General features: G+C 43.3%; 1 protein-coding gene and 1 long non-coding RNA gene across 14 annotated transcripts in view; one reads left to right on the forward strand and one right to left on the reverse strand.

Annotated features, from left to right (window-relative positions):
- Positions 1 to 19,819, forward strand: part of ADAMTS17 (ADAM metallopeptidase with thrombospondin type 1 motif 17) — a 373,038-nt gene that overhangs the window by 304,428 nt on the left and 48,791 nt on the right. Inside the window, exon 21 of one of the 13 annotated variants that reach the window (XM_082448435.1) lies at positions 13,508 to 14,194. The exons of 11 other annotated variants lie outside the window; for them this stretch is intronic. In XM_082448435.1, the coding sequence (XP_082304561.1) occupies positions 13,508 to 13,535 (28 nt within the window). In that variant the 3' untranslated portion in view covers positions 13,536 to 14,194. Of the gene's footprint in view, positions 1 to 2,352; positions 5,561 to 13,507; positions 14,195 to 19,819 lie in introns of those variants that run through there. One more of the 13 variants, XM_082448436.1, reaches the window with a different exon arrangement.
- The window catches only part of LOC309654486, a 551,553-nt gene that overhangs the window by 293,757 nt on the left and 237,977 nt on the right, over positions 1 to 19,819 (reverse strand). The gene's annotated exons all lie outside the window — the stretch shown is intronic.

Here is a 19,819-nt window from a genome sequence, read left to right on the forward strand (position 1 = left end):
ATCTGTGTCTAGGGTGGCCCCTGGTAGGTCTGTCTGCAGTGCTGCCTGTGGAGTTGTCAGCCTCCTGTCATGTGACTCTTCTGGGCAGGGCTCCATGGTGGGGGCTGCCATGCGATCAGGAAGCTCCACAGAAACCTGTGGCTGTTCAGTGGTAGGGCTCCTCCCGGAACCCGGCACCCACTCTGCTCTCCCTCCCTTCCATCCCCCACCCACTCCTTGTGGTTCCAGCGAGGGGCACACAGACTCCCAGTTCTCAGTGATTGTAAGGGTGTGTTGTTACAGGACAGAAGGCAGGGAAGAAGAATGTGCACTGAAGTCTTTATAGCTAGCAAAACTGTCCTTCAAGTATCAAGGCATTAGAAAAACAGTTTTAAATATGCAGAAGCTTAGGATACTGAGCCCATGAGCCCTTCTTGAGGAAGCTACCAGACCAGGACTCAGCAACTTTTTCTTTAAAGTGAAGATATTAAATATTTTAGCTCTGTAAGCCATGTGATCTCTGTCATAACTACTCAACTCTATCATGGTAGCACAAAAGCAGCCATAGACAATAGATAAACAAATGGGCAGGGCTGTGTTCCAATAAAACTTTATTTACAAAAACAAGTGTCAGAAGGGATTGAGCCCTCAGGCCATAGTTTGCCAACTCCTGTATGATAGGATGCTCTTCATCTAACTGAGAGATGGCTGGGGACACTTTGATAACAGGGCTGATGGTGGACATTTTAAAATGTTTAATTGTAGAGGCAAAACTAAAGCAAAGATGGAGATAGGAATATTTAACAATGAAGATATAACAGTAATGAATATTTATGCCCCAAATAACACAGCAACTACTATGTAAAGCCTAAACCACAGGAGGTGCAAAGAAATATAGATAGAAATTTATTGGGTATAGGTGACTCTTAATATAAGACAGATCAAGTGGCCAGTAAATAAAAAATAAGGAAGGATATAAAAGACCTAAACAACATAATCAGTAAGATAAATCAGATATATCAAATACTACACCCTGATAATATAGAAAACACCCTTTTCTCAAATGCACAAAGAAAACATCAGTAGGTTCCTAGAAGTAGAAATAGTAAAAACAATAGCCTCTGATCACAAAGCAATAGAGTTGGAAATTAATAAAAAAGATTTTTAAAGTGCAAAAGTCCCCTCTACCTGGAAATAAAAATTTACAGGATACAACACCCACATTTGGCAGTAACTCAAAAGTGGGGAGACCTGGAGATGTCCACTGACATTAAGCTCAGCCTGAGCATTTAAAGCTGTTCCTTCATTCACTCATTTAACAGATTTAACTGAGCAACAGTTGAGACTAACCTAAGATGAAGAGGCTCCTCTCTGCCTTTCAGAGCTTGCTTTGGGTGGGAAAGACTGATAGGGAAATAAGGCAGCTCCAGCCCTATGGGAGAGCTCGTGACTAGGGCACGAGACAGATGCCCAGCTGGGATTCGTGTGGATGTGTTGAGGTACCAGGAAGCAGTAGCTGTGCCAGATCACAATAGGACTGGGTGGAGTGTGGGGGAGAGCCCCCCTCACCTCTCACTGGCTGTGTGACCCTGAGCAGGTTACTTCACAGAAGCCTCCCTTTCCTCATCTCACTGGGAATCAACATCTGGCATGGAGAAGGGTCCAATTAGTGTGTTCTTACTGCTTATTGACTTGAAGCTGGTCAGGTTATAACTGGAGAGTGTATTTGTTAGGGCCACATTCTAACGAAACATTGGCTGGCTATGTCCGCAGCAGGAGATGGGGGTCAAGGGTGAATGGCCCGGATACTGATGCCTCATGAAGAACAACTGAAAGGGTATGTACATTGATTAAAAAAAAGAAGACTAGGGCTTCCCTGGTGGCGCAGTGGTTGAGAATCTGCCTGCTAATGCAGGGGACACGGGTTCGAGCCCTGGTCTGGGAAGATCCCACATGCCGCGGAGCAACTGGGCCCGTGAGCCACAGCTACTGAGCCTGCGCGTCTGGAGCCTGTGCTCCGCAACAAGAGAGGCCGCGATAGTGAAGAGGTCCGCGCACCGCGATGAAGAGTGGCCCCCGCTTGCCGCAACTGAAGAAAGCCCTCGCACAGAAACGAAGATCCAACACAGCCAAAAATTAATATAAAAATAAATAAATAAATAAGACCTGGTGCAACCAAATAAATTAATTAATTAAAAAAAAAAAAAGAAGACTAAAGGAAGACCTCGAAAGATTTCAGAGACCTTCTTGCCCTGGTGCCTTTATATACTTTGTGTCATCATCTAGAGAACAAGCATACCTACTCTGGTGCTTCAACAGGCTAGTGGGACAGACATCCCGGTCATAGTGTAATGAGCTCCCTGTCATACACAGATCTGAGCAGCCCCTGCTGGTCTTCTGAATGCATCACTCATCACCTTGGATCCAGGACTTCAACTTCTGCCCTTTGGAAATCATCCAAAATATAATGGACAAAATTGGCAACCACCCAAATGTCCAACAAGTATGCACTAGTTAAGTAATATGGCTCTATCTATACAGTGGAGTGTCATGCAAGCATTAAAAATCACTCTTGAGAAAATATTTTTGATCACATAGGAATTGCTTCTGCTATCAAGAGTGAAATAGGCAAAATAGTAAATGATTTTCTTATAGTATAACATCATTAAAGAAAATATGTTTAGAAGACTAGGATCATGTATGTTCTTTGGTTCTCTTGCTTTATATTTTTATGTACCTTCCAGATTTTCTACAATGTGCATGAATTATACTTATCATTTCTACTAAGTAAACAAAAAATATGGCTCTAGAAGATATTCCTAAAATGAGTGAAAGTTGTAGACAGAGATACCCTGGGGACCAGCACAAAGATCATTTTAGGAAGCTCTGGATCACTTCTCAATTTTCTTCATTGACAACCATGGAATTCAATTAAACTCACAAAACATTTGTTGCATCCTTAACAAGCACAAGGCTCTGTGCTAGAAACTTTCATTCAGAAGAGCCAGAGACAAGGATCATTCACAGCAAAACGTGACCAGGCCTTTGAGGGCAAAGGGAAGGGAGTCTGAACTCTGAGTGACTCCAAATATTTTGCCAGGGACTGGGACATTCTCTACAATTTTCTAAATAAAATTTTCTTTCGTTTGCCTAAAAGTAAAAATTGACAACATGCAACACTTGGAGGAGGAGGGAAAATATGTCACAGAACTCAGTCCAACAAGACTTGCTGTACTGTAGAAGTCTTTTCTCTCTGGTTCTCGATGGTGGAGTGGGGGGGCGGCCAGTCTTGTATGCCCGTGTTGGTGGGAAATCCTTAAAGCCCAATTAGACAGAGACACCTTTGCAGAACAGACACTTAGGAACCTGTTTTTACAAATCAAGGAGAAGCAACAATGATCTAGTGAAAATAGATCATTCTGACACGATACTTGCTGAAAAAAAATCTCAAAAGCATGCAGGGGGATTTCATGCCATAGACTTAATAATGCCAGAAATAAAATGAATCTCTTTACTTTCTACTTGGAAGGCTCAGGAACATGGTTTCTGTAGCTCATTAGCTATTAAAATTATTAACAAATTATTATTTTCAATTGAAAGTGGTTATGGTATTCATTATTTCCTCTTATGCCAAGACTCTCTTTAGTCTACTCAGAACATGAATTGTCCAAAGCAATCCAAAGTTTCTAAATAGTTTTGGACCAGGTTCACTGACTTTGGCCCAGGAAGCCACTCAGGGTTGAGTGGCTAAAGGAATCCGTTACGTAATTTATTGAGAACTTAATTGAGACTAATTATTATCTCTCATTGCCTTGCCTGAAGAACATCTGCCCAGCATCTGCTGTGACTCCATTTGGTTGGGATGTTTGAATTTTTCTGTGAAGTGAAATAAGGGGCATGAATATTTTATTGTGGATTTATCCCACTGTAACTTTTTATAGGAAACTGCTGGTTGTTTTATTAGCCAGCAGCGTTAATAGACAGTGTCTCTCCTGCTGGAGCCAAGGTTTGGGGTGTACTCAGAACACACTGCCTTAGCAAGATCTGCCCCTGAGGAGGAGGTGGGCGGGTCTGTGAAATATGTGGCTAAGTCAGTGTTTGGGAGCAGGGGGTGCAGATCCTGGACTGTTCTGTGATGTGCCCGCTAAGACCCAGGTCCATCCAGAAGGGGGCACAAGTTGATAACAGGTTGACCGTATATGACCGATCACTGGCATATCCATGTGAGAAATGAATAGGAGCCATTCACCCCATTTCACAGAGGGAAAAACAAAGTTTCAGAAGTTCAGCAGCCAAGATCATCAAAGACTTAGTGAGCCCAGAACCGAGCCTCTTGCCTCCTAGGAGGCTCCTGGCCTGACGAGGTGAGGATATTCTTAGGGGAAACAATATCCTTCACACTGTTTGGGAACCAGGGGCAGAAGAGGGCATATCCAGGACCACCGGAAAGCTCCTGGAGGGGCAAGTACTTGAGATTGGACAACTGAGAGAAGTGAGGAGGCTGTGCAGGCAGAGGGAATAGTGTCTGAGTCTCCAGGTCTGGGAATATCAAGCAGTCTGGAGAGGGAGGAACACATGGGACCAACCAAAGCCAGGGGGGTAAGGCTGGTCCTCCTACCTTGATCTGTCCTGTCTTATTTTCCTTAGTGCAGAGTCTTATTTTTGTTTGCTTTCATATATTCATGAAAACATCTGCAATCCCTAGTGGGATGATGGAGGAGCATGGGATGAAGGAATGACTAAATTATCAGACTGGGCCTTGAGTGCAACTGGCCCCTTGAGTGGGACTTCAGGATGTGAAAGACAGTAAGCACTAGGGAGCCATCGAAGGTTTTAGAGTGAGGAAGTCACATGACTGAAGCCATGGCAGAGGTGCACAGACTACTTGGAAGGAAAAAGAGATCCCATGGTGGGGAGGCCAATTAGGAGACTGTTACAATACCCCAGGCAAGGGTTGCCATGGAAATGGGGAAGAGAGGCAGATTTGAGATCCCTTATGGGGGTTGGCTTGGTGGCACTTAGCAGCTGCTTGGACATGGCTCAGGGAGCAGTCCAAGCTGCCCTGTAACCCTGCATGGCTGGTCTCTGGAAAAGGAGGGGCTGCCAGTTTTGGCAGTGGGGCAAAGAGGAATGGTTTGTGACCTTGCCCACCCAGAACCAGAGGTGTGGTGGGACCCCTGCTGTCCTCTAGGTTGTCAATCACACAGGCCTGGAGTTCCCAAGGTGGAGAGTCAGGAGGCCTGTGCATCAAAATACCGATGGAAATCATAAGTAAGCTCTGGGAAAAGGAAAGAGAAAGGGAAGGGAAGGGAAGGGAAAGGAAAGGAAGGGAAGGAAAGGAGGGCCATGGGAACAAAGGAGCCCAAGACTGAACAAGGGGAGGGCTGAGATTCCTTGGAGAACAGAGGAGGAGGAGGCTTCAGAGAAGTAGAAGGCAGGTGGCAAGAGCTCCCAGCACCTGAGAAGTCAAGGAGGAACAAGCAAAAATCAGGCAGAGTGGTTGCCAGGGTCAGAAGTGTCAAAACTGTCATCTACACTAAGGATTGTTATGACAAGTTATGCTCACCAAAGACGCTTCGTCATTTTAGTTAATGCGGGAAGGAAGACGCCACAGGATGCCAGCCACCAAGCAGGATTGGGGCCCCGCATCACCGGCCAACTCCACATGGCTCTGGCCTGGATGTCTGTCACCCCTGGGGAATTTCTTCCCAGGCTCACTGTGGACATGACCTTTACAAGCCACACTAGCAGGGCCACCACTTCTAATACAGCAGCATGTTATGAGGCACCAGGGATTCGAAATAGACCAACAAAGTGTAACCGTGGAGGCTGTTGTCCAGGGGCCTGGCTGGCTCCTGTCTGCTCTGGGGGTGTCCGGAAGCGCCTTCGGCAGGAGGGGCACAGGGAGCAAATGTGAGGCTTGAAATTAAAGATAGCCGTGTGTGGGGAAGCGGGCAGAGCTGTAAATTCCCTTGCTCATAAAGCTGCACGCCAGAACCCTTGCAGGGCGAGCTTGGAGACAGAGTCAGCCAGCTTTTCAGGCTGGTCGTGTTGGAGCCCTGCCCCTGCCCCTCTGAACACAACGGCCTTTCCCCTCTGTACCCCTTCCAGAAGACACAGAGCTGGCTCACTCCAACTCTGGAGAACTCCCCCTAGGAACATTTTCAGAGAATCTTGTGAAATTCTGAGCATTTTCATAGCCAAAGCGAGGCAGTGGCAGGGGTGGAATGTCAGGGAGGTCTGCTTGCATGTTTTCATGTTGAATAATTTTGTGGGGCTGGGCAGCTGGGCCAGCTGGGCAGGGGCTCCTGCTGGCGTTACTCAGGCCTCTGGGTATTTCTACAGCCCACTCTTCAGGATTTTGGTGTTGGTTTCGAATTGGTACCACTCAGACTGCTGTCTTGGGAAAACCATGTCACATCATGAATCTGGGGGAGTCTTTTTTTCCTAATCGTTTTAGGACAAAATTCTTGGGACTCACCTATTAAGCCAACCAAAAGACAAGTTACAGGAAGGTGGGGACAAAGCATTGACGGAGGAGCCGTGTGTCGAGCCAGTGGTATAGAGTGGCCTCTTCAGGTCAGAGCCAGAGGAAGACACACATCCAGCCTCTCTGGTTTAGGTTCAGAACCACCATAGCTGCCTCCTTGGAAAATTAAAGTGAGAAGTCCTAGACCAGAGGCTGCGGAACCAAATTCCACAGCAGACATGGCTTGGCCTGCACAGGCGTCTTAAGGTTTTAGAGTTCATTTCCAACATTTTAAAACCAGATTGCAATAAGACTCTGAATTTTCAACATTACTTTTAAAAAGGAAAGATGTGGCAATACTTGACCCACATGGCAACTGTGGGCTGGAGCCTGGTGGCTCCCAGGACAGGCACCGTGTTCATTCTTAGTTGACCACAGTCGCTGCCACTCTCAGAAGTCAAGGTCAGTTAGTACATACTGACCTGGCTCTGGGTTGTGTAAGCATTTTTCTTATAAAAGTGTTTATATGTACAGAAAAGTCTGAGTTTAACTAATAAACAACTATGCCCACACCTCCCAATTTTAACAAATTTTCATGATTGCCATATTTTAAGTAATCTAAAGTAATAGCATGTTATTAAAATAATATAATACAGATACATTAAAAGTCCCCCTTGACCCCTCCCAGTGCTATTCTTCTCCCCTCCTCCATTAGTGGGTATGCTTCCCCCGCTAATTTTCAAACTTTTACCATATATGCATATATCCACAAACAAGAGAGTATTGTTTGGTGCATTTAAACAGGCTCTGAGCGTATGTATGTTCATCTTGCCTTTGGGATCTAGCCACGTTGCCACTGTGGCTCTGGTACACCCATTTTCTTTGCTCTATGTGATTTCATCTTAGGTATTTAGTCATTTGCCATTGATGGACATTTGGGTTGTTTGCCAGTTGGGGCTTATGTAAACAATTATGCAGTGACCATCCTTGTCCAGTTTCCTTAGACACATGTGCAAGTTGTATCCCAGAAGTATAATTACACAGTCATAGGTCTGCACACCTTGAGCTTTCCTCCAAAGGCTTAACCTAACATTACCGTGTCACCAGCACTGTAAGGGATCCCATTGCTCCAGTCATGAACAAATTTGGTTTAGTCAGACTTTGTAGTGTTGCCATCTGGTGGGGAGGAAATGGTGCCTCATTGTTTGATTTTTTAAATTCCCCTGTGCTGTAGTGAGGTTGAGTGTTTTCATATGTTAAGAGGATATTTATATTTTTTCTGTGATTTATCCTCCTGTTGTTTGCACATTATCCTGTTGGGCTACTTATCTCTTACTAATTGATTTACGAGCATTCTTTATACATCTTGGATTATAAATATTTTCCCTTATTTGAGGCCTCTTTTTTCACCTATGGTGTCTTTGAGTAGAAGCTTTTATCTTTAATTTAGTTAAATTGGTTAACTTTAAATTTAGGAATTGTGCTTCTTTTGTCGTGTTTGACAATTTCTTCCTGACTTTTCAACTACAAATATGTTTTCCTATGTGTTCTTCCAGAACTTTTAAGGTTTGGCTTTTCTTGCATATAAGAAGACTTTAACACATCCAGAATGTCTTTTTCTGTATAGTATGAGCTGAGACAATGAATTAATTTCTTCCATATGATAACCTGTTGCCTCTCCTCTGTATTATGTAATGGCTAGTTCACCCCATTCCCACTGATTGATAAGGCTGTATTTATGGTAACCAAGATAACAAAACACACCATGCTTTCTGACCACAAGAAAATTACATTGGGAATAAGCAGTAAAAAGATAGTGACCCACTTTTCTCTATATTTTTGGAAATTAAAAATATATATAACTCATGGGTTAGGAGGAAATGATTTTGGAAATTACAAAATATTCAGAACTAACAATTAACATTTCTTTTTTTCTCCCTATTTTTGGGAAGCTGTGGATATATTTCTGTTCTTTTGATGGTTATCCTTAAATGTGACCCAGGTACCTTAACTATAATGGTTTAAGTAGAGTCCAAAGTACTCAGAATCGCTAGCCTCTTCCTAAACAACACAGTGCCCTTAGTGCATGTGACCCTCAAACAGCCTCTTCTTGTTCCTGTTATTATCTGGAGATTTGGTGTTACTATATTGAAAAACCAAAAATATTCTGGTATAACAAAAAGTTATATTAATTAGATGAAACAGACAAAATTCCTAGAAATACAAACTACTGTAACTGACTTAAGAATAAATAGATAACCTGAACAGATCCATAACAAGTAAAGAGATTGAATTAGTAATAAAAAAATTCCCACAGAAAAAAAGCCCAGGATCAGATGGCTTTACTAGTGAATTTTACCAAACATCTAAGGAAGAATTAGTATCAATTTTTCACAGTCTCTTCCAAAAAGTAGAAAAGAAAGCACTTTACAACTCATTCTATGAGGCCAGTATTACCCTGATAACAAAACCAGACAAAGACATCACAAGAAAACTACATGCCAATATTGCTTATGAATATAGACACAAAAATCCTCAACAAAATATTAGTAAATTGAATCCAGCAATATAAAAAGTATTACATACCATGATCAAGTGGAAACTTATGCTGGGAATGCAAGGTCCATTTATCATCTGAAAATCAAATAATGTAATATATCAATCACATCAGTAGAATAAAAGACAAAACCACATTATTGTCTCAATTAACACAAACACACACAAAGTATTTTCAAAATTCAATACTCTTTCATGATCAAGACACTCAACAAACTAGGAATAGACGGGAATTTCCTCAACCTCATGAAGGGATCTACCAAAAGCCCACAGGAACCATCATACTTAACGGTGAAAGACTAAAGGCTTTTCCCCTAAGAGAGGAACAAGACAAGAATGTCTGTTTTCACTGCTTATATTCAACATTGTATGGTGGTTCTAGCCAGGGCAATTAGGCAAGAAAATGAAAAAAAAAAAAAAAAAAAGGTATCTAGGTTAGAGATGTAAAACTATATGTATTTGCAGATGACATGATCTTCCATATAGAAAATTCTGAAGAATCCAGTAAAGAGCTACTAGAACTAATATATTTTCTGGAAAAACAAAATTCAACTGAGTAAATTCAAAGATCTAATTGGCTTTATTTATCAACTCATGCATCAGTCAGGATCCCATCTAGCAAATAGAAGAGCACTCCAAGGGGTTGTACAAATGGGAGATTTTTACTGGCAGAAAGAGGGTGGGCAAGAAAAGTATTAACAAAAGAAAAGATTGCTTCAATCCAGACCATCTTCTTCTGGGGAAAGGGAAGGGCTTTATCATAACATTACCTCACTAGTGTTGATCAGGAAATTTCAGATTGACTCTTAAAGGTCACATTTCTGGAAGGGATTGAAACTGTAATTAAGTATTTGTTTGCTTTCATGGGGGGCAAATGATACCACTTTGGGCTTGTTGTTTTTAACATACGAGTTGAGCAAGGTTACAGGATGTGAGAATGATATACAAAAATCAATTCTTTTTCTATACCCTTGCAATGAATAGTCTGAAAAGGAAATGAAGAGAATAGTTCCATTTACAGTAGCATCAAAAACAATAAAATACTTTGGAATAAATTTAACAAAAGACTTATACACTGCAAATGACAAAACATTATTGAAAGATGTTAATGAATATCTAAATACATCCCATTAGAAGGCTTAGTGTTGTTAAGAGGGCAATACTCCTCAAATTGATCTACTGATAAAACATAAATCCCTATCAAAATTCCAGCTGTCTTTATTGCGCAAATGAACAAGCTGATCCTAAAATTTATGTGGAATTGCAAAGGGTTCCAAATAGTCAATACAATCTTTAAAAATAAGAACAAAGTTGGAGGACTTATGCTTCTTAGTTTCAAAGATTACTACAAAACTAGAGTAATCAAGACAGTATGGGACTTGCATAAAGAGAGACATATAGAACAATGTAATATAAATGAGTAAATAAATATTCTCACATTTACTATCAGTTAATTTTCAACAATGCAATAGAGAAAGAATCATCTTTTCTATAAACGGTACTGAGACTCTGGATGTCCACGTACAAAAGATAGAAGTTGGATCCCTAGCTTATACCATAGACAAAAAATTAACTCAAAATGGATCAAGCACCTACATGTAAGTGCTAAAGCTATAAAACTCTTACAGGAAAACATAGGCATAAATCTTCCTGACTCTAGATTAGGCAATGGTTTCTTAGATATGAAAGCAAAAGCACAAGCAACGAAAGAAAGAAATAAACTGAACATTATAAAAATTTAAAACTTTTGTTCTTCAAGGCCATGAAGAAAATGAAAAGATAACCCAAAGAAGGGAAAAAAATGTTTTCATAAATCTTATATCTGAAAAAATAATTTTATCTAGACCATATCAAAAACTCTTACAACTCAATAATAAAAAAAACAAATAACCCAATTAAAAAATGGGCAAATCATCTGAACATTCTTTTTTTTTTTTTTGCTAATGTGAATTTTCTTTATTATTGAAACTTTCTCAGATTATGCAATTCTTTAGTAAAACAGTATTGAGTCACTAACAATAGGAAACATGTTTTTCACACATTTAGTAGAACACAAATTGAACAGACATTCTCAAAAGAAGATACACAAATGGCCAATAAGCACATGAGAAGATGCTCAACATCATCAGCCATCAGGGAAATACAAATCAAAACCACAATGAAATTCAACAAGTAGTATTGGGGAAACTGGATATCAAAATACAAAAGAATGAAGTTGGACCTTTACCTTATCAAAATGGAGCAAAGACCTAAATATAAGAGTTAAGATAAAACTCGGAATAAAACATAGGAAAAAAGCTTCATTACATTGGATTTGGTAATGACTTCTTAGATATGACACCAAAAGCATAGGCAACAAAAGGAAAAATAGATAAACTGGACTTCAAAATTAAAAACTTTTTTGTATCAAAGGACATAATCAACAAAGTGAAAAGGCAACCCAAAGAATGGGAGAAAATATTTGCAAATCATATACTTGATAAAGAAGCAATATGCAGAATGTATAAAGAATTCCTACAACTAAACAACAAAAGGCACCCAATTAAGAAATAGGCAAAGAACATGTTTACTCATTTCTCCAAAGAAGATATGCACATGGCCAATAAGTACATGAAAAAATGCTCATCATCACTAATCATTAGGGAAATTCCAATCAAACCACAATGAGGTAACCACTTCATACCCATGAGGATAGTTATTATTAAAAACAGCAAATAAGTGTTGGTGAGGATGTGGTGAAATTGGAACCCTTCTACATTGTTGAATGGAATGTCAAATGGTACAGCCACTGTGGGAAACAGTATGGTGGTTCCTCAAAAAATTAAACACAGAATTACCATGTGATCCAGCAATTTCACTTCTGGGTATATACCCAAAAGAACTGAAAGCAAGGACTCAAACAGAAATTTGTACAACCATCTTCATAGCAGCACTATGCACAATAGTCAAAAGGTGGAAGCAACACAAGTGTCCCTCTCTGGACAAATGGATAAATGAAATGTGTTACATGTGTACAATGGAATATTATTCAGCCTTCAAAAGGAAGGAAATTCTGACACATGCTGCAACATGGATGAACCTTGAGGACATTATGCTAAGTGAAATTAGACAGTCACAAAAGAACAAACATTGTATGATTCCACTTATAGGAGGTACCTGGAGCAGCCAAAGTCATAGACACAGAAAGTAGGATGATAGTTGCCAGGGGCTGGGGGGAGAGGGTAATAGGAAGTTATTGTTTAATGAATCTAGAATTCAGTTTGGGAAGATGAAAAGTTTGGGAGAGAATGGTGAGGGTTATACAACAATGTGAATGTATTTAATGCTACTGAAGTGTACACTGCAAAGTGGTAAAAATGGTAAATTTTGTATACATTTTACCACAGTAAAATGAAACCACAATGGGATACAACTTCTCACCCACTAGGATGGCTATAATCAAAATGATAGATAATAGAAAAAATTTATGAGAGTGTGGAGAATTTAGAATTTCATACACTACTGTAGAAATGCAAAATGGTGTAGCTGCTTTGGAAACAGTCTGGCATTTCTCAAATTGTTAAACTTAGCATTAGCATACGATCCAGCAATTCCACTCCTTGGTATATACTCAAAAAAATGAGAACATATGTCTACACAAAAATTGTACACAGATGCTTATTGCAGCATTATTCCTAATAGCCGAAATGTGGAAACAACCCAAATGTCCATCAGCTGATGAACCGATAAATAAACATGGTGTATCTATACAATCAAGTATTATTCAATGATAAAAAGGAATGAAATACTAATAGATGCTATAACATGGATGAGCCTTGGAAACATTATGCTAAGTGAAAGAAGCTAGGCACAAAGAACCACATGTTATGTGATTCCATTTATATGAAGTGTCCAGAAGAGGCAAATCTATAGAGACAAAAAGTAGATTAGTGATTGCCTGGGGCTGAGAGGGATGGGAGGGGGGCATGTATTGGGAGATGACAGCTAAGAGGTGTGGAGTTTCTTTTGGGGGTAATAAAAATATTCTAAAATTGATTGTGGTGGTGATTTCACACCACCACAATATATTTCAGAATATACTGAATTGTTCTCTTTACATGGATGAATTGTATGGTATGTGAATTATGTCTCATTGGAACTGTTAAAATAGTTCTTCTACTTGCTAATGTATGACCTTGGGCAAGCCACTTAACCTCTCTGTGCCTTGATTTCCTCACCTGTAGAATGGCTCTCCAAAGGATTGTTACAGGGATCAAATAATTTGAATCATGTTAAGTGCTGAGGACATTGCCTGGCACATAGGAAGCTCCTGAAACGGTTAGCTGGTGCAATATCTAGAGAAATCATTCTTAAAACATTTTCCCTTAAGCCATGTTTTAGCAAAGCATTGAAGTCTTCCCTTGCTTCCCTTCTCCCTCCCTCCCTCACTCCCTTCCTTCCTTCCTTTCTCTTCCTTTCCCCAGCACTTGAAAACTAACCACAGTGACTCAAGAACCTTTTCAGGAAAACGCAGCAAGTTCTCAGACCCTGACCCAGCCTGATTTCAGGATGGAATTATGTCCTCCAGCAGAAGCTCACATGCACAGGCCGATGTATTCGCTCCTCATCATGCACTCCAGGCTCTCATTTCCTCCTATAAAAAACAAATATGTGAATAATATTACTTTTCAGGGAAATATATATGAGAACTCATAATTCTCAAGTTTAAATGGAGAAATGCTGAATTGAAACTTCGTATGCAGCTCTAAAGCGTCCCCCTCTGTCCCCTGGGAGAACATCACAGCCCAGCTTGCTAAGTCCCGGTTGTACCTCCTTACCCCACTCCTTTCACAGACATCTGTTCAATAAAAGCAGCCACGTATCTTCGGAGACTTTAAATGGCACATGTGTTTTGATTGTTCTCATAACGGAGTTGCTGGCTCCAATCTGCCCTGAGCTGTGAGAGTGGCTCGGGCAGACAGAGAGTCTGTCGCTGCCGAGTCCTCCGTGGTGTTTTTGGGACAAGGCCCAGGAGGTCCGGCTCTTGGCCAGCCGGCCTCTGCCACGTCTCCTCACCCCAGGCTGGCGGCACACGTGGTGACCACAGCCCGGGTGCCCTGGGAGAGGCCTTGTCATCCACGGGAAGGCAGAGCGGTGTTAGCCTGACCTTGGCCAGACGTTCACAGCCTAGGGGCCAGCAGCCCTGCACCAGGGAGAGAGGGAAGAGACTCCCATCCTTGGAGCTCCCCTGCAGGCATCTCCCTGGGGCCTTTACCTGCCGTGAGGTCACCATCGGGTCCTCACAGCTGTGCGCCCAGTTCTTGCCCCTGCTTTATGGATGAGGGCCAGGTGCTCAGAGGAGAGAGATAGCTCACACCAAGTTATAGGACTCAGCACTCAAACAGGTTTTTCATATTCCTCTCATCTGAATCACACAAATTTATTGAAAATTTTTTAAAAATTAAAACTAATTTGTTTTGGTTCGGAATGCCCGCATAGACTGCCCATTCCAGAGGGCTTTGAGGAATAGCAGCTCCTCTGAATGAGATGGATGCCTAGACTGAGAATAATAGTTACAGCAATAATAACAGCTGCTAGTTATCAGGCCCATAGAGTGTGAGGCCTGCGCTGACCATGTGGCAGAGGCTTGAGTACTGACTTGTCCAAGGTCACACAGCTGGCAAGTTGGTGGAGTGGACTCAAGTCCAGGCCCATCTGACACCAGCGTCCTGAATGTGACCTTCTGAGACTTTGAGAATGTCTGATTCTAGTAAGTGGGCACCTTTTACTCTCAGGGCATCCTGATGAGGTTGGTCAGGTATTCCCTAACCAGAGCAAGATTGTATAAATACAAAAAGGAAGCTTCTGGGTTGGGGCACAGAGGACCCACCCAATTAATAGCTAGCGGGCCTTAGGCCAGTCTTGCTGTCTCTCCAAGTCGGTTTCTCCATCCGTGAAGCAAGACCAGCAGGCCCTGAGCCACCTTCCTCTGGGAGTTCAGGTGGGTGTGAAGGCAAGATGGTGGTGGGAAAGGACTGGGCACAAACGGGAGGGACACCTTGGAGACATGGGGCTGACCCACAGGGGGAAATGCAGGCTTGTTCCTTCAAACTCTCTCTTGGCAGAGGAGAAATGAGAAATGAGATCTTTGATCTGTTTGCTTTCCAAATCAGACTGCCTGAGCCTTCCTGGGCTAGGAATGGACAGGATCACTCTTCAGGCCAGACTCTTTATCAAGGTGCACTGACCCACTGGCCCACTGACCCAGGTCACCAAATCCCAAGGGGAGACAGCAGCCAAGCCCTGGCTGAGGCCGAGCCTTCCCCTCACACATGCTGCCCACCGCCAGGTCCCTGGCCTCCCTCCCCTGCTGGCCTCCTGCGTCTCGGACGTGGCACAGGTCTCCCACAGGTCATCTACTCTGCCATTTGGCCCAGATGACTTCCATGAGGCACTGCCAGTGGGCAGGAGTGGCCTTTCTAGACAGATGGGTCCACGAGAGGAAGCTCCCTGTCTGTCCTGGAGCCACTGCTTCCAGCCCTCAGCCATTCGCAGCATTTCCTTCTCACGCAGATGTCCCCTCTCATGTTCTCACTCATGCTTCCCGCCCACGCACAGTCTGCTTGACCAGAGGCTCCCAAGTCATGAGACAGCTCGCATCAGGTCTTGTTTCCAAAGCTTGGGTGTCACCCCAAGATTGAGGGTCTGTGGAGCCCACTCTGTAGGCATCAAACCAAATCTGCTAAGGGGCGCCCGCAAGGCCTCTCCTCTTCACCCTCATTCCACTCTGCATTTACAGCACTGGCAACCCTTCTCCCCAGTTCTCCCCCCGGGTCAGCAACCTGTCCTCATGGCTAAATCCAGGGGATGCTCTTCAGGCCTCATTCAACCAACCCTTCCTGGCGTCTCTTGCACCGTCCTCCTGCCCTCCCTAGCCTTGCTCGTCGCCTCTTCTCCTGCTCCTCAGAGCCTCCCATGACTGATTCCAACCCCAGATGCTTGTATTCCCCAGCCCCTGCCCCTGCCCTCTGTCCTCCTGTATAAGCTCCCTGGATGAGTTGTTCTTACCCTTGATGTCTACCAGGATTTATTGCTTTTGACTTCCAACCCTGTGTCTCCAATCAGGCAGCACCCTTGAACGCCAGAACTGCACCTGCAGACCCTTCCCAGCACCACTCAGCGACCCAGCAACTGCCTTCAAAGTGGTGCCCACCTTTCTGCCCCCAGGCCAACTCCCCTCCCTGTGTTCTCCCTCCCAGTGGAGGCACCACCAGCATCCTCTGGACCAGTCAGAATCCTGAGCTTGATTCTTGCCTCCTTTCTCTCCATGACCCCAAATACCCAAAGCCCTGTCAAAACCCTTTCATAGTCTTGTATCAGTGCCTGTTTTCCATTTCTCCACTGCCTTCATGAAAACCATCATCTTGCCCCAGGGCACATGATTACTGGATACCGCCCAAGGAAACCTCCCTCTTACCCACCCTGAAGTACCCTCCAAGGATTGGCCATCCCAAACTCGCAGTTGTTCCTCAACACTTCATGGGCAGGCGCTGTCTGTCAGAGCACTGAGCCCTGCTTCTTTGGTTGGCCAACTTCACTTTGACTTCGGGACCCAACTCAAGCTCCATTTCCTCCGCTGCACTTAGCAGATAGTGAAGGCATTGCCTGTTTACATGCTTCCCTCTCCCCCAAGGACCACACACTTGACTGAGCTTTGTGAAGGTGGGACGCTGAGCTGAGTGCCCTGGCCCTTGATTCAGGGCTTGGCATGAGGTTGATACCCACGTGTCTGGGGGACAGATAAGATGAGGTTGGACAAAGTAACCATCCCAGTAGCAGAAATCTCTTTAACCTGCCCTGCAGCTTTCTGGAGCTTTTGGACTGTTTCATATCCTTCTTTTCATGCTGTGGTATTTTACATGTAAAATACATGGTATTTTACAAGCATATTTGATGCTATGCTTGGAATTTGCATGTCTCTATAACAGATGCTCAGAGAATCACATACAGTCATCTAGTTTCCTTACTTTGATTAATTTAGCTAATGTAAGGAACGTTCCTGATTCAGAGATAGGCACAGATTAGGTGCTCAGTCAATGCCAGATCCTTACTACTGACCCATTTTGGAGATGGATAAAGTTGACACCATGGACAGACCACTTGTTATCTTGAACACTTGTTGTGTTGAAATACAACAGCTCACATTTTTTTTACAATATGAAGTTGTTGAAAATAAATGACCCACCAGTGTATTCTTTTTGGTTATCTATACTTGAGATTCACTTTATATTCAACATAAAATAACTGTGTTAGAAGAATGTGATCCTGAAGATGCCATTGTTTCTTTGTGAGACTGTCACATTTCAGCAGATTTCATGAGATCTTTACCTAGTTTAAGTCTCAGCCAAATCAAGACTGAATAGAAACTGAATTTTGAACGTAAGATAAAATTTCTCAGGACTGTTAATGTGATGCGTGTAGTAGGCAAAATAATGACCCCCAAAGATGTCTACATCCTAATCCCTGGAACTCATGAAAGTGTTAGGTTACTTGTCAAAGGAAAGTTAGAGCTGCAGGTGGAATTAGGTTGCATGGGTCTCCCCTGAAAGATGTCACCAGAGCCAGGAGAGAGGCATGGAACCGACTCCTCAGTGTCCTCAGAAGGAACCCACCCTGCCAACACTTGGATTTTTAACTTCCGGCCTCCAGAGCCGTAAGAGAATAAATTTCTGTTGTTTTAAGCCACCCAGCTTCTGGTACTTTTCACGGCAGCTCTAGCAAACTAATACAGTTTGCTAATCAGCCGGCTTATGCTGGATTATCTGAGTGGGTCCAGTGTAATCACAAGGGTCCTAAAAGCAGAAGACGGAAGCAGAAGAGAAGGTTGGAGTGATGCGATGTGAGAAGAACTCGGCCTGAGTTGCTGGCTTTGAAGGCTGAAGAAGTCACCACAAGCCAGGGAATCGGGGCAGTGTCTAGAAGCTGGAAAAGGCAAGGAAGCAGAGTCTTCCTGGAGTCTCCAGAAGGAAACAGCCCTGCCAGCACCTTGATTTTAGCCCAGTGAGACCGACGTCAGATTTCCAACCTCTAGAAATGTAAGATAATCAATCTGTGCTGTTTTGAGCCATTAAGTTTATGGCAATTTGCTACAGCAGCAATTAAAAAAGAATATAGGGTCTCAGGTAGTGACAGAGCTGCCCAAGGCCTAGTAGTCCCCCCTCATCTGCGGGCCATACATCCCAAGCCCCCCAGTAGATGCCTGAAACCCATGATAGTACTGAACCCTATAGATACTTACATACTATGTATTTCCTGTGCTAACCGGCAGGGAGCCTATACAGCGTGGATAAGCCAGGCAAAGGGATGGTTCATGTCCAGGCGGGACCAATTGGGTTGGTGGGAGATTTCATCCCACTGCTCACAACAGCGTGCAGTTTAAATTTATGAATTGTTTATTTCTGGAGTTTTCCATTTAATGTTTTCAGTAACTGAAACTGGGGAAAGTGAAACCACAGATAATGGTGGAAAACTGTACCCGATTAGAATGATTGAACTTGAAGTATGTGCAGAGGAGCTACACCTGTGCTGGACAGGAGAGGCTGTCCTGACCCCGTGGGAACAGGGGAGGGGCCTGGATTAGGGAAGTGTTAATGGTGGCTTCATCAAGAATTACAGTTTTATTGCTTTTAAGAAGAACTGCTAACTCAAACTTGGGTAATGAATGTCGCTGTTAAGGTTTTCAGAGGATAAGAGTGAAAAAAGCTCAGACTTACATTGTAATTGTAATATACATTGTTGTGTGGAACTGCAGGCCTTTCCCAAGTTACTAGACTTGGGATCAATGGGATTTTACTCTGATGTCTGGGTGTGCGACGTCATCCCACTGCCCTAGATGGGCCTCCTGCAGCCAAGGTCCTTCAGGGGAAGTGGATTCTTTCAGCCACCAAAAACGAAGTTTTAGGAAGGCCACTTTTTCTCCCCATACCTCACTGAGGTGTTTGTCAAGATCAGAAGCAAAAAGGTCCAGCTGAAAAATAGCTCCGATAACCTGAAGCAGGTGCACCTGTGACAAAGAACCGTCTTGTCGGCGGCTCGTCACGCGTTTCAGGCGGGGATAGGTCTGAGGATTCTTCTGGAAAGAGGAGGAGGGATGCATGGGCTCTTTTCCATTCTGTTATCCTTTTGCAAAGCACCAGACACCAGAGGTAAAGGAGAGGAGAACCTGGAGGGCTGGCAGTCCCTCCCAGCTCTACGGGAATCTGACCCCCACATATCTGACTTTTCCAGCCAGTGATGGGGCAGGAGGAGCCCCCGAGGCAGGACTGCTGAGTCCTCCCAGCAGTTCACCATTCCCCCAGGTGTCCTGGATGTGACCTTTGTGTGAACAGAGTTGGCGTCCACATTCCCTAGAATACATGCTCTGATTGTGTGGCCAGGAATGGAGATGCTGGTACCCTATGGCAATGGCACGCATGCCCAGGGCAGTGACAGTCCCATGAGTGTGACATAGAGGTCCCACTTCCGAGGCTCGGCCCTGGGAAGCACAGGAAATACAAAATACAGGAGCAGGATTCTAAGCCATTTCACAGTTGGGGTCAGCACAATAATACCGAACAGGTCTCAACCTAAAACCTAACATTTATATTCACAAAGTTAATTGTAAAAGGCCAGGACAAAGGAGATCTGGCTGAGAGTCAGTTCATGAGAGAGAAAAACATAGTAGGCACTAACAGAGGTACAATGTGGTTGCTTTAAAAAAAGAAAAGAAATAGTGCAGAGTTGGGGAGTATTCATGAAAACAAGTCCCCATTTAAAGAGAAAATCATCACATTCTCT

The sequence above is a fragment of the Balaenoptera physalus genome, assembly GCF_965194825.1.
Source record: "Balaenoptera physalus genome assembly, chromosome: 2".
NCBI lineage: Eukaryota > Metazoa > Chordata > Mammalia > Artiodactyla > Balaenopteridae > Balaenoptera > Balaenoptera physalus.